We start from the raw sequence: 22,983 nt of genomic DNA on the forward strand, positions 1-22,983 counted from the left end.
TGTGTGTTTGGATATTTTGGATTCACTTAGTGACCAGAATGTCAGAATTCCGAGCATCATTACCCAACGTGTATATAATAAATACATGGTGCATTCAGGAAGTATTCAGATTACTTTTGTCAATTTTATATGCTGCAGCCTGATTCTACAATTGTTGAAATTCATTTTTTTTCCTCATGAATCTATACTCAGTAGCCCATAATGACAAAGTAAAAGCAGGATTTTAGAAATGTCTGTAAACAAAATTGACAAAAGTAAGGGGAGCTGAACTGTAACTGTCCAGTTTCCTGATTTCTAGAAAAAAAAATGAAATAGAAGACCCTTTCAACTTTTTCCATTAAAAGATAAATTTTGTAGATTCTGATATAAGTGGGACAGAAGTGGGTTATGAGAGATTCAAGCTAGCTTTAGATAGTAGAAGATAGGATTGGTAATAGGAGTCAGAAGTATATGATAGAACCACTTATAGAAGGCAAAGAATTCTCTCTACTTTTGATCTATTATGGCACATTTTCAAAAGTTTTTGCTAGTGGTATAAGTATCTTTAAGCTCTATATAGTTTATTTTTAGCATTGCTTGACCATGTTTATGTTAGGTGCTTTTAAGAATTTGGTACCTACTTGATCCATAGTCATACCATCTTTCTCTACATAGATAGTAAATGTAAACCTCATAACCTTATCAAGACAATAGAATCTAGATGTAAAGTAAAATATTTTCATAGTAACTTTATTATGATAATTGAGAGGGACCACAGATGTTGTCCTTCCCTGTAATAAAAAATGGCCATGCTTAAGCCTAGTTATGACTGAGCTCAGTTTAACGGGTTGAAAGTTATGATGGACTTGAAAAAAAGCAACTTAAGCCATATTCTCAAAGTTACGACTGCCGAACCAGCCCCACAGTTACATGATTGCATTTTGGGCACTTAGCAACTGGTTCGCATTTGCGCGTGGTTGCAGCATCCTGTTGCAACACATTTGTGTTTTGTGGTTTATTTTTATTTTTTTGCCATTTTCAGGCAAAAAATGGCAAAAGCATCCATTGTACAAAAAGGCTTCAAACTGACAGTGTAGTTTGATAAACAATTGTGTGGTTCGCTTTAATGACAGTTTTTTAAAAGGTGATAAAATTGAGTCAGGTTACATGGTGCCTTGACTTACAACCATAGTGGCTTGCGACTAAAATATCAGTCCCATGTGGTCATAAATCAAGGACTACCTGTACTTACAAAAGTCTCAGCAGGTTACCTTGCCTGTTGCTTCCTTATTAGTCTTGAACATCTGTATCCTCTCATTTTTTTAAGAATGCTGCCTATATTTGTTAAAGATGACAAGAATGTTAAAGAAAAATTACTGTAAATAATCCATGCCATCTTCTCTTGTAACAGTTCCTCCATCTGCTCCTGACTGCAGAATTCAGGGTTCTTTGAATATTGGTAGTGACATCACACTGAGTTGTACTTCAGAAGAAGGCATTCCTCGGCCAACTTACAACTGGGAAAGGCTGGATAATGCTCCCAAGCTGCCTCCAACATCCATCCAAGGTGACCATTCTCTTATCTTTCTTTCTGTTTCTTTTGGATGTCTGACCAATTTTTCTTAATTTATTTTGGTGGTAATGTGGTGGTAAGTTTTGCATTTTGTCCCAAACTGCTGCTTCAGTTACTTTTGTAAAGCACCTGGTCCAAGCATGTTACAGGAGAGGAAAGCAATTAATGTTGTCAATCAATGCTGATATTATCCATTAATGCTGATAATCTGAATGTAAAAAATGATTAAAAGTAACAAGCAGAGGAGAAAGGAAAAATCTGTTTTGGATGATAAAAAAAAACAACCAAGCCTATAAAGCGTTGGGTGCCCTCTAGTGGAATTCTAATTAGTTTAAGTGTTTTTAATGTATGAAATAAAATAGCACTCATTACTTTAAAGTAATGGTAGCCAGCTATTTTGGCAAATTAACCAGAAATCCAATGGCTCAAATATTGTTATTAAAAAATATACTATAAAACAAAATAGTTCCACCTTTTAATTCTTTTATCTTGTAATATATTTTACAGGAATAGTAATACCAGGCAATCAGGTTCAGATAGCTAGGATGATTGTGAAACATCATATACCCCATAACAACAGGTTATGTGATATCACAAAGGATTTCAGAGTTTTGGCAGTGCTTTCTGCCCCCACATGAAATAAATGCGAAAAAAAACAAAAACAAAAAACTCTAAAGAGGAGGATCTCAAAGAATAGATGCATGTTCTTTTGCTTGTTTCAGGGTTTTTTAATCAAAAAGAATCATGTTCACCGAAGTCATAAAAGATTATTGTAATGATTAAATTGCATTGTTATTTTAAATAAGTTTATATTTGGTTGTTTCAAGGATATATAGTACTTGGGGTTTTTTTGAATGAATGTTCAGAACATCTAAGTATTTGCAACATTAAACTTTTTTTTAAAAAAGTGTATCAGTAAAAAATGCAGATAGCAGTCACTTTATTCCAAAAGTTGTATTAGATATAGACAGACAGGCATATAAGCTATATTTCACCAGCTGATGAAAAATGAGTAATGATAATAAACAGACTTTTCAAAGTGTTTTGCCAAGAATAAATTTATCAGATTTTGTACTTAGAATAGTAATGGTAAATTGTAAATAGAAAGCTTTTTAACATATCAAGTAAAAATAAAGTCAGAAACACAGGAGAGTGATCTGAAATTTCAGGAAAATAGTTTGCAGGAACATAATTTTGATTATTGATCCCAATACTCAGTTGAGATGCATTTCTACCCAGAGCTGCTCCTGCTCTTCTCTGTGCCAACCTGACTTTACAAAGTATTTTTTCCCCTTGTGATGAATTTGGAAGTTCTGTGTTTGCCTGTTAACACCACTATGTCCGTTCTTTTGGAACACCGTTGAGTGCATTCCAGACTGAACAAAATCCTCAGCTTCTGTCAGATTAATCAGCAACATTTCCTGCACCCCGTTTTCTGACTAAAAGAGAAAAAAAGTCAGTCTGAACCTAATATTGCTTTAATGGGAAAGAAGTAATATTTTAAAATGTTGAACAAAACATACTTTGGCAAAAGATAAAGTTGTTTAAATTTGCTAATATTCATATAAAGCAGGGGTGTCACATCGTCATGGTGGCGTCATGTGATGTATTGGGACTTTTTTTCCCTTCGCGAAACCGGGCATGGCCGTGGCTAGCGCTTGACACATCCATGGCCCGGGAGTTTGACAGCCCTGATATAAAGAGATAGGTCAGAAGTTGGACTGAAAGTTTCTGTTAATATGCAGTCATAAGCTCCTCTTATATGATTTTTGCAGAACCTATGTATATCACCAAGTTGTGTGATAAGCCAACCATTGGTACCATTGATTGCAAGCTATTGGTTATTAGGTATGAAGGAAGCAATGGTTAACAATACACTTTGAATTTAGGTGTTTTTAGCTTTAATTTTTAAAAGTAGGCCACATTTTTTTCATTGATTATGCAGTGTTTCATCACGTCTTAGAAAGCATCCTTGGGGGGGAAAAACTCTAAAAATATACAAAATAAATAAAGGAAATCAATACAAGTAAAGATAAACTGATTTTTTGCTAGAAGGTAAATTCAGCAATTTGTAGCCACAACAACAACCAAGCAAGTTCTTAGCAAACAGTTACTTCCAATTATAGTATTAGTTGCTCAGAATCACAAATAGCTATTCTGCTATAGTGGAACTGATTGTGAACATAGACTTTGGGTCAATAAAGTATGGAGAATATCTGTCACAATGATGGCGATGGTGATAGTCTATAAATTGAAAATCTCTCATCTGGATCTTATTGATATGTCAGTAGTACCTCCTACACGGGAAACTGTTTTTCCAGGAACCAGAGTTACAGGCTAGGTTCATTATTCTAAAGATTTCTTCATAGTACATTATATGTATAGAACTTATAAAATTGATTGGCATGTTTAGCTAAGCACTTAAAACTCAGGATTAGATCAAGGGGGTTGTAGCAAGGACTGGAGTGAAAATAATCTTCCTGGAAACATTATCTAAAACTTCCTATGGCCCCAGATTGAGAGAGATTGCCTGAAGCATTGTAAAAGCTATGTTGCTGTCCTGCTACTAAATATTTCATACTGTATTATAACAAATTTGTTTATTTTGCATCCCAAAATATATTCATGTATTTGTTATTTGCAAAAGCGTCTTAATTTTTATTAGCAAAATTTAGAACAGCCTTCTAAAATATGAAATTTTTCTTGAAGTGTAATATTTGCTGAGAAGGCTTGATTAGATGGTGTTGAGGTATTGTATTATGTGAACGGTGGTTGATTTTCTTAAATTCATTCATGAGTCTTGATTCACAGGCTGAAATGTTTTCTGGAAGAAGGAAAACAAAAGAAAAGGAAAACAATGCAAAGACAAGACAAAACAAGAAAGAAAAAGAAGAAAAACTGACTTGTTCGAATCTGTCCTCAGTTTCCTTGTTAAAGTGATAGATAGGTGTTTTTTTTAAGTTTTCTTAACTGTGTTCCTTCGGTCTTAGGCTTCCAAATTATAACAACAATCTTTCAGAAGAAAATGACCACTATAAGCTTCTTAAACTCTAGTCTCATTTGTAAAATATGCTTTCATCTGAAGATTTCATTTTATAATCTGTCTTTTAAGAGCCTTACATTGCAACTTAAGTTTTGTTGGATTTGGATTTTCAAAATTCTGGTAAAATGGTTCTTCTGCCTTATATAAATTGCAATTTAATTTATAAGATTTTATTTATTTTGTTTTTGGACTTTCCTGTCTAGATCTAGTTCAGGGTACTCTTCTTCTGCGCAATATTAGCTCTTTGTCATCAGGACGTTACCAATGTATGGCATCCAATGTCATTGGAAGCAGCACCTGTTCGCTTGAAGTTCAAGTGATTATACGTGAGTTAGATTTAGTATTCAGAACTTGTTGTCTTGTATTGGGATCTGTGCAGCTTTATAACTCTGTCTATATTACTGTTGCAGAATTTCAGGTAATAATACATTCCATTGCTTTTTTTTATATTGCAAAAACAAAAGTTCTTATATCTGTTACCAGCAGTGTGTGAAAAGCTGTCATTGTATAGAATGCCTAGGAAATCTATAAAATGCATGATGTTTGATGCACAAAGTATGAATTCGCTGTATACTTTCCCTAGTCATTCTGTATAATACCTAGGCATTATGCAGGAGGACAGAAACTATTCAGGCAAAGTATGAAAAGAGAGTCATGAAAAGATTTAGGATTAGGGTTAACCCTACCCCTAACTCTCTATTGAGAAGTCATATATAAAAATGAAAAATAAAGGATTTTCTTACTGTAAAAAAACAAGCGAAAAAAACCAGTATTGACCTACTTGTTGCAACAAGGAAGGCTAGAATGACATTTTAGCAGCAGTATTTTATACTTTGCTGGTTTCCCTTTTGCCATTGCATAGAATGTCTAGGAAATGTGTCAAATATTAAGTATTTCACACTTTCCCATTTATTGGCATTCTATAGATTTTCTAGACATTGATGGCATTTTTGGCATTCTATAGATTTTCTAGGCATTGATGGTAACATATATAAATAAACTTTCTTTCTAATATATACCATATACCCAATGTATTAACTTACATTTCTCCAATATGATTTTTAATATGAATGTCTCTTATGTTCATTTAAAAATATATTTATGCACTCTTTTGCATAGTCTTCCCCAAATATAACTTCTTGTTTGGGGTTATTGTTATGATTAAATAGATTTTTTTTCTTTTTTTCACCCTAAATGATGGATGCTACTAGATTCTGCTATCTGCTGCTGCTGCCTATATTGCTGCAAAGCCTATTTTGGTAGATTCTACCAATTCACAGAAATTCTGTGGGAAATTTCTTTAACATCCCTAATCTTGCTGGTTCTGATCATCTCTGACCTTTCTTACAGGAAGGTCATCATTAGAGAAAGGTTTGCTTTCACTACACTAGACATTTAGAACAAATGAACTATTATGTGGCTGAATGATAATTGAATTTTCTTGCACAATTTTTTTTTCTACAAATAGCTATAAGTGATTTAGTTTTTCAAGGAAGTTCTATTTTCTGCACACATCTCAAGTTTAAATTGCATCTTAGAGCTGTTATTTTAGAAAGAGAAGCATAATAACTGTACCACCAAGGCAATTTTATTGGGATGTTGAATTGTAACTGCTGCACAGTAGAAAAGTGTAAATTCTCATTTCCGCATTTTGGCTCCAATCCATATCGGAAGGCCTTGGGGAAGATAAAAGCACTCGGGGAAATTTTAGTTTAGTAAAACTATATCTGTTTTACCTCCTTATATATTTCATTGTTTTAAAATCAAATGCTTTTTTCTGACACATTTTCAAGAAACAGACACATTTTGTTCTAGGAAACAAAATAAAATACTTGCATTGTCATAGTCAATAGAGGAAACATCTTTCCAGCAGAGGAAACATCTTTTCATGCCTGTTCAATGCATCACTACTAAAGGAGAGATGTCTGCCAGTAATCACTGAATAACTATTAAAATTATGGCAGCCTCATTCACACTGTACATCATTGCATCTGACTTGTTTGAACAAGAAGGGTGATAGAAATAAAGACCTGGGAGGGTCTTGGTGTGAAGATGTTCAGATACCACTTTGCCTCTATTCTATATTGGCAATAGACATGATGCTGATCAACATGGCTGAGCTCAAATATAGTCGAATATATACGGAGATATCCCAAAATTAAGTCATTCAGTCGCTTAATTGAATACAAAGAAGTTAAGGCTATCTTGAGTTGATAGACAGAGCATTTATGCTCTTTAAAGCTCTATCACTTTAAGAAGAAATTAGCAAAGTTTGTGAAGTTGTTTGCTTTTCTAAAAAAAGAGCAATAAATAAAATTCACACAAACACATATACACAGCAATCCTACATTAGATTCTCTGTATAATTATTAATTTGTCCTATCACCTTGTCCCAGGACTTCAGACATTCATAATGGATTTAAAGCTGTTTTGGCTATGTGCAGATTGCATGGAATAATTTCACTTTGCTAAAAGCTCTCTTGTTTGAATGAATGCCAGAATCCACACCAAAATGTGCATATGGTAACATTTAGTTTAGTGTGACAAAAGAAAATGGGAAAATGTTAACAACCTCTTGTGTTTTATCGCAAGTTACAAGAATATGTAAGACAACATCCCTGAACTTTTGATTCATGGATGCTTTTTTCTAAGTGATTTTGGTTACTTTTAGGAATACAGCTGGTCTTTCCTACAGCCTGCTGTGGTTCTTTGAACATGCTCATGTGTTCTTTCTACTCAGACTTTGCATGTGTTCCATGTCCCACACAGCTAACCCTCGGAATATTGGTCTGATTGCCGGAGCTGCAGCAGCAGGGGCAGTTGTGCTTATTGTCTGCATTGTCTTGGTGGCTGTTACACTCTTTTATTGGAAAAACAAACACAAGGAGGAAGAGGAGGAGGAGATTCCCAATGAGATAAGGTTTGGCCTTGGAAAATACTTTGTCTACCCTTCCAAATTTCTTCCCTTTCTTCTAAGCAAGATTGTCTCCAGGTTTCAAGAGAAAGACATTACAGTAACTTCTCATTCTTGAGTGTAATGAATCCAAATTTGATGTTAGCATACAAGATTCTCATTCAATACTCGTAATGGTATGGCTATGCAGTGCCAGTTATTAATGGAGTAGGCATAAGTGCAATGCAAGTCTCATCCATCATCTTTTCTGACATGTTAGCAAGAGGGTTACATGCAATATTATTGGTAAGAGAAGTATAGTTTGTTAATTAGTCATGGCAGTCTAAACAAGCAATAAATTCTTCAAGAGAAAATAATTCATTTTAATGCTAGCTAATGGCAATAACATAAGAAATAACCATGGCTAATTTCTGCCTTTTGTCCATTATCACTGTGTATTCAGCTTTGGCAGAACGAAACCAGGATATTAGCACGAAAAATTAGAATGTAAAACTTAAAGTTGTGGTGTGTATTTGGGTAAGAATTAAGATGTTGGTATCAAAGAAGTGAAATAATTGGGTGTTTTTTGCTGTCCAATGTTAATTATTTCATGCATGCTTGTCAATAAGCAAGTAAATTTCCTATTTGTCTTGGAAAAGAGGGGATATTGAGGAAATGGTGTGACGGGAATTATAATTATGTCTTTCTTTTTCTCAGGGAGGATGATTTGCCACCCAAATGTTCTTCATCCACAAAAGCCTTTCATGGTGATGCTTCCTCATCTGAAAATGACACTCTTACCTCTTCCAATACCTACAACAGCCGATATTGGAATGACCCCAAAGCAAACCATGCTACAGACTCCTTCACTCACCTCAACAATGACGCACGGCAGGCCTTCTCTCGTTCTGGAAGTACCAATGCCCGTTCTGTATATGCTAATGGAGGTCACCCAGCACCCCCTCCACCGAAGACATTGGTAGTGACAACCAATACAGCTCCATCTACACAGGAGATGGCCAGGAGTAATGGATCAGTGAGTCGGAAACCACGACCCCAACACACATGGTCCTATGCTGTAAGCCAAGCAACGCTGGAGAGGATAGGTGCTGTGCCTGTAATGGTACCAGCACAGAGCCGAGCAGGCTCTTTGGTGTAAAAAATGGTTGTGGTTCTGCGAATTTGTTACAATAAGTGGGAGTGAAGATGGGCTCAATAAGAGACTCTCCTCTTCCTCCCTGAGATGGAGGGGAAGATCTGTGTTCTTCCTTTACCCCAATCAACTGAACCCAACTGATGTGATGATCCCTCCTTTATTACCCCACCCTCATGATCTCAGGGGCTCCTCAGCTATGGCTGTATGTGCCAAGGTCAAAAGGAGGCCATTTAAGGCATCAGGGGAAGGAGACCATACTTGCTTTCTAAGGTCTGCTATGTGAAATTTCTATTTGTATGGTAAACCAGATGAAATTTATAAAGTCCAGAGATCAGTAGATCAGATCAGCTGCCTTGGGTTTAGCCCATTGCTGCTTGGCTCGAAACAGATGATGGTGAGGGGAAACTGGTGACATTCTGTCTGTGACTACTGATCTCAGAGTAAAAAAAAGCAGAGGAAAAAAATAAGCTGGGGCAAAAGAAGTGGGAGGGAGGGCGATTGACTTGAGAGTTATATTTTATTTAATTATTTTTCTGGAGTTCTTTATTTCTATCTTCCTCCCTTCTCCTGCTTCCTATCATTCTCCAAATTGGATTTTTCTCCCCCTTGCACTAGTTTCCTGGATGCTTCTCACATCCTTTGCCACCTCCATGGCAACTGGTCGTTTTGGCCTTGTTCCCTGAAGGGCTGCTTGGCATCTGATTGGCCTGCTGCTGCTGTTGTTGCTGTTGTTTGGCTGTTGTTGAAAGGAGGGATTTGGGGAGGGCATGGTGTGGGGTTGAAAGCCTCCATTGCTTAACTGAACTGGCTGTGTATTTTCTAGGGTGTGTGGCTGGCATTTCTCAAAAGAGCTAGTTTTCCAAAGCTTTTAGCATCTGCATGGCATATATGGCTGTGCGGGGCTGGCCTGCATGGTCAGGTTGATAGTTGACCATTCACACATTCAAAGCATTCATTTTAATTCTTCCTTTACAGGATATCTTGGACTTATATTAGGGAAGGAAGGAAGGAAGGAAGGAAGGAAGGAAGGAAGGAAGGAAGGAAGGAAGGAAGGAAGGAAGGAAGGAAGGAAGGAATAGGGGGAGGAATAAAGAAAGAAATCTAAGAGCAGCTAAATGAAAGATGGATTGTGGCTACATTGTCCCTCCTTTCCCTTTTCTTGAAATGTGGTCTACTCTAAATAGTAGCCCATGGTGACATGTGTTACTCTTGTAATTTCATTAGCCTTAATTGAATAATAACCGTGGAGAATTCGGAAAGAAAGAAAAGGGAGAATCTTCCATGCTTCATACGGAGCTTGGGATTGGGTGGGAAGGGAATACATTTCTGAATACCTCGAGGAAGCACAGCCAGGCACACCTCACTGAGTCCTGCTGTCCGCACCTGCCTCATTGATGATCACTGACACACTGGTCTTAAATAAACTCCCTTTGGAAGTTCCTAAGAGGATTTCCTTCTCTGCACTGACAAAATCTATCCTTCTGATCAAAGCCTGGAATTAGGTAGGCCTTCTTCCACTGGCAACCCTTCCACGTTCCGAACTGCACTGGAAATGAGGTTCCTAGAGAATCTCTATTGCTCTTTCACGTCCCGTTCTGCTTCACTCTTAATTTCATCCCCTCCCCCTTTCCAAATGGGTGTTAAGGTCGTTAGGAGAGCTCTCTGCACAGGCCATATATACCATCTATACCAGGGGTCTCCAACCTTGGCAACTTTAAGACTTGTGGACTTCAACTCCCAGAGTTGAACTCTGGGAGTTGAAGTCCACAAGTCTTAAAGTTGCCAAGGTTGGAGACCCCTGATCTATAGGATGCCATTGTCAAGAGAGCCCTCTAGGCTGAACTAGGTTTAAAGCTTAGCTGTGCCTTTTTTTTGCTTTTTTTTTAATATATAAAAAAAACCACCTCTCCTTCCCATTTACTTTCCTTCCCACCCTCACCCCAAAATACTGCTAATGAACTTGCTCCATCAGTTTCAGAGCATACCGGGAAGACAGATGGCTGCTGTATTTATACATGTTTCCTAGGGAGCAGCATCTCTCCTCCCCTATTCACTGCCTCTTTCTCCTTTTTATTATTTGGGAGTTGTGCGATGGCATTGCTGGAGTGGGGATAGCTTAGAAGAAAGAAGAATGGGTTGTTGTTTTTGAAGTTAGTGCGAAACAAACAACAACATAAACATGGTTTCTCCCTCTCTGCTTTTCTAACTACGGGAAACACAAGAGGCATTTTCAAGAGATGCTGCTTAGAGCAGCCTACAACTAGTGCTCAGAAAGCTCTTCCTGGTTCTACTGTTCACTCTCCTCTTTCTTTCTTCTTTCTAATTGTCTAAAAAAATAATAAAACTTTTATTCATATAAAAGAGAAAATGATTGTCTCTGAATGTGGTTATTTATTTGCTTTCTATGTTATATATATATATGAATACGTAAGGTACAAGGATCATAGTAGTGGTGGTATGCTACAGGTTCGGATTGTTTCAGCTGAAACAGTAGTAAAAAAAAGCTGACGATCACCTGAGAGGAGGGGGAAAAAATTCCTCCACAATCAGCTCAGGGGAAAAAGAAGAGGAAAGTGCAGGATCGGCCCTCCCACCTGCCCCTGCACTTTTCTCTTCTTTATCCTCTCGATTGATTGGCGCTGCAGGTTTCAGCTGGTGAGGGGAAAGCTGCGCGCCGGCGTTAGGCAAAGCACACCCACCAAGCCACGCCCACCGAACTGGTGGTAAAACAATTTGCATCTCACCACTGGATCATAGATCTTCAGGTTTTCAGGACCTTTCTCTGACCACCATTGCTGAAAATGGGCAGTGCAGTTTCCCATTATTCTACGAGGGAAACAAGAAAACTGTAAGTTCTAAAATAGTTAAGTTTTTTTTTTAAAAAAAAAAGAACCACAGCCCTAACGCCACAAACTAAATAAAAATCCTCGACCTGCCCACCCATGTTACGTGACCCTGCTCACTTTGTATCTTTGGCCCACTCCATGTGGCCCTGTGCGTGCCACATGTCATTATTCTAATCATTCTACATTGGTTTTAAAATGCATGCTTTGTGCAACATGAAGTCCCAGCTTCCAGTTGGACCATCTTTGATTAAAAGAATCAGATTGGAAATTCTGGTGGTGGGGGGGGCACTCTGCCAGAAGCTGCCAAAGAATTGTTGCCAGCCACAAGGACAAGTAGAAATAGAAAGCCACCAAAAAGATGGCCAGGAATTTATAGCACTGAAAAGCTATAATCATATTGCTCTTTTTTCAAATTCAGCACACCTACACACCACTGTCAGCAAGTTGAATTTTGTACCCATTGCTATAAGCTATTACAGTCAAGATGAAAATCAGGAGGGGGGAGGTTGTCCCATAGTGTCTTCACATCTTTTGTATGGACATTTATGTATTTATCTTTACACAAAAGAAACATCTTGCCGTCTGTGTATTTCTTAGTTATGTAAATCCCAGATTTGAACTTGTACATAACATAACCCTATACAGAACTGCTAGTAAACAAAGATGTGGGGAGGGGGTTGGATTTTTTTTTTAATTGGGGTTAGGAAAGGGGAAAAATACAAGTTGCATTGAAAAGACATTATTTAGCTGTTGTTTCTCCAGAAGCTTAAATTTGGACTTAATTGTGATTAGAAATGGGCTGAAGCAATGTTTATATACAACTAAGAAATGGACTGAAGGAATGTTTATGTACAATTTGCCCCTTATTGATAATTGCATTTATGGAACAGCTAATGGACCACTGTCCAGGAAATGCAAACTGAATGCAAATTTGAATATGATAGGATGGGTCCAAAACATAGAACTTTTATTAAGCAGAATTGAACCTCTTAACATGTAGAATAAATCTCCCTACTGTTAAATTTGTTGGCAATCACAGTCTACCAACCTCATGGAGCCTTCAATTATTTTATTTTCACTCCAGTGTGTCAACTCTGAAGAACATACAAATTCCCCAGTACATAATTGGGATTAAAACAGTATGATCTGTTAAAAGAAAATAAGGTAGAAGTATTTGTGTAGAATATTTGTTTTTCCATAAGGAATCTGGGTAAATATACCCATCCATTTTCCTAAGTTTTCACCTTATTTGCAGAACACAGTTGTTTTTCTGCTGAATATCACAATGTGGACACTGATTTTGAACAGGGTTAATGGAGGAGGAAGGTTTTTCCCTTGATCTCCCTACAGTCCTTGCAGATGAGGTAACTGATTCTCCACTTCTAATTCTAACAGGGATACAAATGAATCCTGGGATAAAGAAAGATTGTAATCCTATGACTCTTGTGGTCATCATCATCATCATCATCATTTCCATGAGGTAAAATCGCAGAACCTTTAAACCAGGGGTGTTAAACTCATGTCGTCACGGTGGCATCATGTGATGTATAGGGACTTTCTCTCCCTTCGCTAAACCAGACGTGGCCAGGGCCAGCACACGATGCATCTGGCCCATGGACCAGGAGTTTGACAGCCTTGCTTTAAACCTATTCCTATCCCCTGATCCCAGGACAATCAAGGTAACTGTTTTCCTGTTGCTGATGATAACATACAGCAATCCCAACCTGAGGAAGAGTAAGCTGTAAGGCAAAGTGAGAGCAGTGGTTCATTTAAGGTAATGTTATTGACCACTGGAGTAGGGCATTACAACTTGGAAGCCCCAAATTTAGCACCACTTAAACCTGCTTTTTGAAAAATGTGAAGGCAATTCTGCCCGCTTTGCTGGCACAGTAGCATTCTCCTGCTTGCATTGCTGTCCCCTTGGAAAGGAAAGGGAAGCAAATCAGAGGTGAAATAATGTAGATGTCAGCTACTGAACTTTTCCCATTCAACCGAAAGAATGAACTTCTAGAAACTAGATGTTTCAAAGGGAATTATTTATTGAGATGAGACCATTCAAGTAGGGTTTCAAAGCAGAGTCTAATGGCTCCCAGGCATGCAGTGATAGATAAGGGAAGTTAGGACCCCTTCCCTTATCTTGATGTGTATTTTGTCAAACAAAGAACCAACATGTTAATTCCCCCTCTCCTCCTCTGGAAACGATCTTTTGAAGCGTTCCCAGGAAGTATCTTCCAGAGTTGGAATTTTTATGGTCCCTTCTCCCCTTGCTGTCTCTTCTAGAGGTGACAGGTTTCTGGGGCATCTGGCTCCAATCCTTCAGTTGTATCATGTAGGTTATACAAATTCAATATAAGATTTAATATATTCAGGTTACATCAAAAAATGATTTCTTTACCAACTTCCCTCCCCACTTCTTCTTACTTTGAAGAATGGCAGATACAGGGATCTGACAGTAGATAATGGGTTCAAAAGACCTCTTGTTCCCAGCTGAGTCTCTCCAAGGCAAAATAAGCCTTGCTAGGCCAGATAGTATATCTAATCTGTGACCTAGAACTCTTGTTTTAAAAAGATATTCAGCCTCAGCCAGTCACTATCAAAGATTTAAATCAACCCACATTTAAGAGCTTATGGAAAGATGCGAAAAAGTCTTCATGCATATATGCATCACACATCCTTTGGCACGCATGCAGATAGAATCAGCCCAGACAGGATAGGTTCTACCTAAGTAGTTGCTTAATCCTGTTTTCTGTGAACTCATAAATTGGCATAGTCATAAAATTTTGAATGGGAAATGATTCCTTGTTCTGCATAGAACCTAAATGCAGAATTCAATAACACGGTGATTTAAATGTCTCAAGTAAAGCTGAGTTCATTTCCTGAGGCTGTCTATTCCACTGACAAGCATCACTTTCTGTTAGGAAATTTCGCCATATATTTATCAGAGATGTAATTTACCTGCAATTTTCTTTATACACCCAGTCTCTGAAGAGACAGAGAATAAGCCAGAATCCTGAAAAGTAGTGAATATTCTTTAAGAATGGCTTGGACAATTGATTATAGAAATCCAGTCCCCAAATTCTCCAGGTCAGGTTGCCAATTATTCTGTGTGTGTGTGAGACACAGACACAGACACAGACACACACACACACACACACACACACACACACACACACACACACACACATGGACTATATAGTTTATCTAGGCTGCTACTCCATAGCTTACACAGATAGTCCAGTATAACAATTGTAATTGGGACTGGAATGGCCATCACCAAGTCATATGATAGCAAAGTGACATAATGTGACTGCTTTGTTTAGTGATGACCATCTTGACATTCCCCGTTGCTGTCATGAAGTGAGGATTTCAGATTAATAAGGAAGTCCAAGGATTTGCAAGCAGGTAAGTGTCTGCTGCTGGGTGGGGTGTGTGGGTAGCCAGTGCAGTGTGAGCACAGCAGGGCCAGGAGTCACTGCTGCCAGGCAAGGGAAAGTGATCTCCCAGAATGATTTGTGACCTTTGTCTGCTGGCTTCCCTGTTGATTTTTTCTTGAAGGAAACCAGCAAGAAGATTTCAAATGGTGATCACATGACTCTGGGAGCTTCAACCATTGTTAAATGCAAGCCAGTTGCTAAGCACCCAGATTGTAATCACATGACTGCGGGAATGCTGGGATATCTGAAACTTTGAGGACTAGTAAGTACTAGTAAGTTCAACACCATCATAACTTTGAATAATTGCTGAACAAGTAGTTGTTAAATGAGGACTACTTGTATGTTAAGGTAATTGTTCTCTTTGTGGAATTGTAGCAAATCTCATTGAATGAATTTCTTCTTCAGTTTAATATAAGCAGCCCCAAACAAATGATTGTCGTTAAAAAAAAAAACTTGTCAAAGCTGAAATTTGACTTTTTTTCATCCCATAATCTATTGCTTTCTCAATGGGTTTCCCATTGAGATCACATTGGTCTAGGAGTATGTATTTCAAAGCATAACATCTTCCTATTACCTACATGCATGATAAGCTTCAATTCATGTTCCACACCCTAGGACAGTTTATCTGTTACTAAAAATTCTGAGATGTTGCATTGGCTCAAAGAAAAGTGAGTGATTTGTAAACTCTCAAGAATACAGAGCATCTCAAGAATATATACAATTCTAAAGATGTGCAAGTAACAACAATGAACATTTTCATCATAGAGAAAGAATAGATTTATTGAAAACAAAGCCAGGTTGATAAGAATCTTCAAATATTTTTGGAAAGCATAAAGTAAAAGAAAGTTATGACCAGTTGTCTATTATCCTGAGTGAGATACACCTGGTGGGACCCAGAAGAAGGGCCTTCTCCACGGTGGCTCCCTCCCTCTGGAACATCATTCCCCCAGAGATTAGAATGGCCCCCATTCTAGCACTCTTTCAGAAGGTAATGAAGACCTGGTTTTGCCAGCGGGCCTGGAGAACCCAGACCAAGATGGAGCCCATCAAATGGCTAGAATGATCTGCTGTTGTTGGGGCAGAGGGGTAGGAGTTGTGGGGTGATTTTGTTTTATTTTTATTTTTATTTTTTCCAGATTTTGTTCTATTGTACTTTATTAATTTATTTGATTCTTTTTATTAGTTTTCATTGTTTTTTATTTTTTATTTTTTGTTTTAAATATGGTTTTACACTGTGTTCTATTACACAGACAGAAGCCAGGAAAAGCACCAGGGCCAGACAAGATAGCTCCTTGCTTAAAAGTCTGTGTTGACCAATTGGCCCACATCTTCACCTGAATCTTCAATAGATCATTAGAGATGTGTGCTACGTTCCTTCCTGCTTCAAACGTTCTACCATCTTTCCCAGTGTCAAAGAAGCCCTCCATTAAGGAACTGAATGACTACAGACCAGTTGCTCTAACATCTGTAGTTATGAAAATCTTTGAAAGGCTTGTGCTGTCCCACCTGAAAACCATCACGGATCCGCTGTTCGATCCTATGCAGTTTGCATACCGAGCAAATAGATCGACAGATGATGCTGTTAACATGGCTCTGCATTACATCCTACAACACCTTGAATCTCCAAATACCTACACAAGGGTCCTCTTTGTAGACTTCAGTTCAGCATTCAATACCATCATTCCAGACACTCTTCTAAGTAAATTAAACCAACTAGCAGTACCTGAACACACTTGTAAGTGGATCGTAAGCTTCCTTACAGACAGGAAGCAGCAGATGAAACTAGGCAGAATCACATCTGATACCTGTACAATCAGCACAGGGGGGCCCCAAGGCTGTGTGCTATCTCCACTTCTCCCTATATACTAATGACTGCATCTCAAACGATCCATCTGTTAAAATACTGAAGTTTGCTGATGACACAACAGTGATTTGTCTAATTCGAGACAACGATGAATCTGCATACAGACAGGAGGTTATACAAGTTGCCTCGTGGTATAACCGGAACAATCTGGAACTGAACACAGTCAAAACCGTAGAAATGGTGGTAGACTTTAGAAGAAACCTTCCTATACTACCACCTCTTACAATACTAGACAACACAGTATCAACAGTAGAGACCTTCAAATTTCTAGGTTCTACTATATCACATGACCTAAAATGGACACCTAACATCAAAAACATCATCAAAAAAGCACAACAAAGAATGTTCTTTCTGCACCAACTCAGAAAGCTCAAACTGCCCAAGGAGCAGCTGATACAGTTCTACAGAGGAATTATTGAGTCTATCCACACCTCTATAACTGTCTGGTTTGGTTCTGCAACCCAACAGGACATACACAGACTTCAGAGGATAATTAGGACTGCAGAAAAAACAATTATTACCCACCTGCCTTCAATTGAGGACCTGTATACTGCAGGAGTGAAAATATTTACAGACACCTCACATCCCGGACATCAACTGTTTCAACTTCTTCCTTCAAAACGACGCTATAGAGCACTGTTCATCAGAACAACTAGACACAAGGACAGTTTTCCCCCGAAAGCCATCACTATGCTAAACAAATAATTCCCTCAACACTGTTCAACTATTTACAAAGTATACACTACTATTACTGTTAATCTTCTCACCACTCCTTATCATCCATCCCCTCCCACTTGACTGGTTCCTAGTATTATTTGATTGTTGATTGTACCCTATGACTATCATTAAGTGTTGTACGTTATGATTCTTGATTCTTAATGAATGTACCTTTTCTTTATGTATACTGAGAGTATTTATACCAAGACAAATTCCTTGTGTGTCCAATCACACTTGACCAATAAAGTATTCTATTCTATTCTAAGCCACCTTGAGTCTCCATGGGCAAATAGGCGGCAATATAAATTAAATAAACAAATAAATCTAAATGTTGTTTCCTCCATGCATTTAATTAGCATATAGGGCCATTGAACTAGAAGCAATGTAGAGGCAATTCAGCAGATGAATTTATCATTCAATAGTGGAACAGTGCCTACACTTTTTCCTTGATTTCATTTGTTGTAAATTAATGCTGTATATTAAGATAATTCCTTGGACATATTTAACATTAAATTATAGAAATACATGTAATATATGAACTCCACAGCAGGGATCCCTAACCCTGGGCCACAGACCTGTCCCAATCTGTGGCCTGTTAAGGAACTAGCCTGCACAAGCGGTAGGCAAGTACACAAAATTTCATTTGTGCATGCACAGGAGTTAGATTGTGCACATGAATCCCACCACCACCACTACTGCTGCTGCTGCCAGCCTGTGAAATTGGAAAAGTTGGGGATTGCTGTTTAGGACTTGCTATATTTTTTTATTTGATTATAGAACACCTGGAAAGAAACAGCCTTACAACTAAACAACCACAACTGTCAGAGCTAAGAATTTGCTTGTGAACAAGAACCATTTATTTGTCTTAATTACCTAACACAGTTCTGTAGTCATGATAAATGGACTGCTTTCTCCTAGCAAATTCCCATACTCAGCATGTCTCTTTGTATGTAGTGGGCATTCTTTGATTCATTGGGAGATGTTTCTGTGTCCTTAAAAACACAAGGTGTCATTGAGATTTGCCCTCTGGATATAGGCAATAAGTTCTTTTGATTCGGACGCTGTTGGTCTGACATCTGCTGGGAATCCCTGGATCTGCAGAATTGGTTGATTATGCCTTGTTAAGTCTTGCAAAGCAAGCAGGAAAGATAACTGATGCCTTTGCATGTTTGGACTAAAAACCTGAGGAATTCTGGGAGTTGAATTCCACATATCTTAAGGTTGCTAAAGTTGAGAAACACCAGTCCAGAGACTGGCTTTAAGATGAGGCATCTTAAAAAGATGACTAATTTTATCCCAGCTCCCATGCCATCAAGAAATTAAGCCTGACAGAATGAGATCGGAGCAAATGGCTTCTTTAAGGAAGACAGCAGAAAGAAGGATGCTGTAAAAGTCTGTAGAGATTCTCAGTCCTCCAGGTCATGGCTGTCCCAAAGGTGCTTTTTTCAGGAGGCAACTGGACTTTCTTGTTTTTTTCTTTCGAAGACATTTCACTTCTCATCCAAGAAGATTTTTCAGCTCTGACAGGATAGTGGGGATTGGCCATTTGGGACAAGGAATGCTGTAAGACTCTCTCCAGCCTATCCGGGTGACATATTCCAATATCTCAAGAAGAATTTCTGTTTATGTTCCCCTTGCACAGAGGAAGCTTTTGATACGAATGATGTTGGGAAAGCCCATGCTGTAAGCTCCCATGGATTTTGTCCATTAGAGTGTACACAAAGAAGTCACCCTTTGAAGGGTGAATGTAGCATTTCCTTTAAAAGTAATCCACTTTTCATCCCATTTGGGGCTTTATTGGGTTTAAAAGAAGGACCTTATGAATGAATCCAAAACTAGGAAAAAAATATTGATGGGAGAGCCAGACTCCTGGATGTTCCTCCTGTATTCCCCACTTGGAATTGAACCCAGAAGGATAATTCTTCCAACACTCCTTTTCCCTAAATCTTTTGGGAGAGTGCAAGATACATGCAATGGAGAAGATTCTTTTATTTTAGAGGGGATTATTTTATTTTTATTTCTCCTTTTTCCCTCTGAAAATGTAGGTAAACATTCTTCCCAAATCTACCATGGAAACTGCTGGTGAGTAGTGGAGCTGAACATTTTAAAAGATACAGTAAAGAAGAAGTTGAGAATTCTCCTATCTTACTAGTAAATTTCTTTGATTTCTCTCAGAAAAAAAATGGAAAGAAATAGAGGAGGGAAATTATATTTATTGTCTTTGTTTCTTTCTTCCTGATAAATACATGGAAGATGGGATTATGCTTAGATTTATTCTTGCCTGAGACTGCAGAACAGAAAATAGGGTTTATTGAACAAGCTATAGCAAACTCCAAAACTATGTTTTTAAAACCACAATTAGTATAATTCATTAAACTGATAGTCCATATTAGAATTTAGTGTTATAGTTAAATCCAGCCTGAATGAAGAGATAAGGCCTGTCAGAACTTTGAAGGGGCATTTTGCTTCAATAGGTTTTATTCAAAGCATTGTAAGATGACAATGAAAAACTATGGCTTTTAATCCTCCCATTTTAAAAGTAAAGTAAAATTATTGGAAATGCTGGACCAACCTCCTTTGTGTGATAGTGTAACTACGGATTTAAATTTTAAGATAAAAGAAAGCATGGCTGCCCAGAACAGTTCAATTCAATATGCAATTGTTGCTATCAGAACTAATAAAATAAAAGAACCACTAAATGAGACCAGAACCAAATTATACCTGCAGACACGATTGGAGGTAATGAGTTGCGAATGTATCCCATATCACATGTCTACTAGAAAACCAGAACATCTGTCAGAACACAAGTTGGAAATGATTTTCTTATGCTGTGAAGGTTTCATTCTCCCAAGTGTGAATAACATTCAATAGCTTGTTCTCCCAGACATAAATTATGCTTTAAAGTCTGCTGGTCACTGCTTTCTTTATGGTCATTGAGCACATGCCTTTGTCCTAATTCCATGCTCCTACAGCAAAGCTGCTGGTGCTAGCTAGAAGACTCAGGGTTATAGATGATAAATGTTCCATAGTTTGCAAGTCATTTTTCCTTGCTCTCTGATTTAAAATGAAGGACAGAAATATTAGATATTCCCGCTAGAGGTCACTCTTACCATGAGATGTTCAGTCATGCTCTTAAGCAACCAGATGTAAATTGCAAACAGAGTCTGAATAGCAGCCTTTTGAATTTAATTTTGGGGACATGGCTACAGTTCAAATCCCAGTCCATCAAGCTGTGTGTCTGTGATCCCTTAACATACAGCATATGCATCTCATTTCCCTATTTATTTAGCTGCTTGTAAACCTAATTTAAATTAAAACTTTCAAAACACTTATTACTGTGGAAAGCTCCAAAGGAAGGGAAGTGTTGACAGTAGTAAACAATTTCCCCATCAACTGTAAAAGTGGTAAGCTTTCGGTTCTCAGATTTTCCTGCACCTAAAAATATGGACGTTTTTCCTGCAATCAGAGTTTTCTAAATCATGTCCTTGAAACATGGCTTGGTCAACATTTTGACCTGCAGGTCTATAAATGGCACGTGTACTCAAATAACAAAACACTAGGGGATGCTGTTGCTTCTGAAATGCCATGAAAACCAACATCTCAGGAGGTATATCAAGGTTAATGTATTTCAGAGAGAATGCAGGAGATATATAAGAAGGTTTGCTTAGCTCAAGCTTGGTGGAAACCAGGAGATATTCACGATTCAAGAAGGGTGAGCCACAAAACACAATGATGTCATGCTATCTAGAGCAGACCAAATGTGTGTATCCAATTTCACTTCTACAATTTCAGGACAAAACTGAACCCACCTTTGGCATGGTTTAGCTCCAGACAAGTTTAAAAATCATAAGAATGTCCAACAGTCCATTTAGTGAAGTGTCCTGCTTCTCAAAATGACCCATGAGACATCTTTGAGAAGTGAGAGCATAGGAGCAATAATCTTTAATTGTTGTTTTCCAGTGGCTTTTTGCAAAACACTGCTATGCAGTTGTCTACATCCCTTTTAAACCTGTCCACCATTTGACGTAGGCATTTACAACATGTATTTAAGTGGAAATGGGCATAATGCACAATTCATCTCATACACCTAAGTCCTTTGTATTTTAAGACATTGGGAATACAAGTTCTTATAACTGAATTGGTTTGAGGTATGAATAAGGTGAGAGGCAGTTGATGTGTTAGTTAAAGCATCAGACTAGAAAGCAGAAGACTGCATTCTAGTACTGTTTTAGGCAGAAAGCCAGCTGGATGAACTTGGTCTAGTCACTTTCTCTCAACTCTAGAAAAGAGGGTCTGGCAAACCATTTCTGGGGGGGGGGGGGGACTTTGCTAAGAAAATTGCAGGAATTTGTCCAGGCATAATTTGAGAACCAGAGATGATTGAACAGAAGAAAAAAAAATGATAAGGCTGGTTCCTTGATTGAAGAAGGCTTGTAATAATGTTTACCTGAAGGAATTTATAAGCTCCTGATAGTTTTTAGGGTTAAATAGGTGCACAAGATATGCTTTCTAGATGGATTGTTGAAAGATATGAATACTGTCTCTTGCTTCCACCCCCAGTTTTTAAGTGAGGCATTCAGAGTCAAAATGTTTATTTAATTTCTCTTTTTCTTTTCTCCATTGCAACATCTATATTCCTTAAAAAAAAACAAAGGGGAGGATGGGGCTTCAGTGGAAGGACAAGTCAGGAAAATGGCATCTATCGTTCTCCCATAGGTACCTCTGTTGGATTTTCATGTCCTTTAATTTGCAGATAGATGTCATAGATACAAGACTAGATATATGAATACAGGGAATGATGTGGTATAAATTAGGAATTAGATTTCCCTTTCTATTACATTGCTTAATTAAATTCCATCAAGTTGGCATTGACTCTTAATGATAATATAGACTCTTTCCATGATCATCTACCCTCAACTTGGCCGTTTAAGTCTAATGGAGTATTCATTACTGTTGCAATTAGATCTATCCACCTTGCTACGGGTTATCCTCTTATCTTCATCCCCCCCCCCCAGCATTATGGACTTCTCTTCCCACAATGTAGCTGAAATATGATTAAGCCTTGAGTAAGAACTCTTAAGTTAATTTATTCCGTGATCCATTTGCCTGTGTCCCATGCAAACCGTGGTATACTCAAGAATCTTACCGTGGTATACTCAAGAATCTTCGCCAATGCTAAAATTGAAAACCATCAATACTTCTTTTATCCTGCTTCCTGAAAGTCCAACTTTTACATCTATATAATGTCACGGGGAAAACCATTGTCTGGACAATTCTTGTTTTTTGTAGGTGTAGACAAGTTATGGAATTTGAATATCCCTTTCAAAGCCTTCAGACCTACCATTCCAGACTGTTTATGTGTGTGGACGGTGTGTATATACTCATCTATACACACATACACCCATACATACACAGACACAGTTTTGTGGCGATATACCTATTAATCCTGCCTTATAATTGATTTTTCTTTCAATGGTG

The 22,983-nt window shown here is 37.9% G+C and overlaps 1 protein-coding gene across 2 annotated transcripts in view; it reads left to right on the plus strand.

The window, feature by feature from the left end:
* The window catches only part of IGSF11 (immunoglobulin superfamily member 11), a 185,958-nt gene extending 175,365 nt beyond the window's left edge, over positions 1 to 10,593 (plus strand). For both annotated transcript variants that reach the window (XM_026681886.2, XM_087966394.1), the window contains exons 4-7: positions 1,391 to 1,546; positions 4,799 to 4,921; positions 7,365 to 7,515; positions 8,206 to 10,593. In XM_026681886.2, the coding sequence (XP_026537671.2) occupies positions 1,391 to 1,546; positions 4,799 to 4,921; positions 7,365 to 7,515; positions 8,206 to 8,647 (872 nt within the window). In that variant the 3' untranslated portion in view covers positions 8,648 to 10,593. The remainder of the gene's footprint in view (positions 1 to 1,390; positions 1,547 to 4,798; positions 4,922 to 7,364; positions 7,516 to 8,205) is intronic.
* Positions 10,594 to 22,983: the final 12,390 nt, after the last annotated feature.

The sequence above is a fragment of the Notechis scutatus genome, chromosome 5 (genome assembly GCF_049901735.1).
Source record: "Notechis scutatus isolate UNSWTSFEM ecotype Mainland chromosome 5, rNotScu1.2, whole genome shotgun sequence".
Taxonomy (NCBI): domain Eukaryota; kingdom Metazoa; phylum Chordata; class Lepidosauria; order Squamata; family Elapidae; genus Notechis; species Notechis scutatus.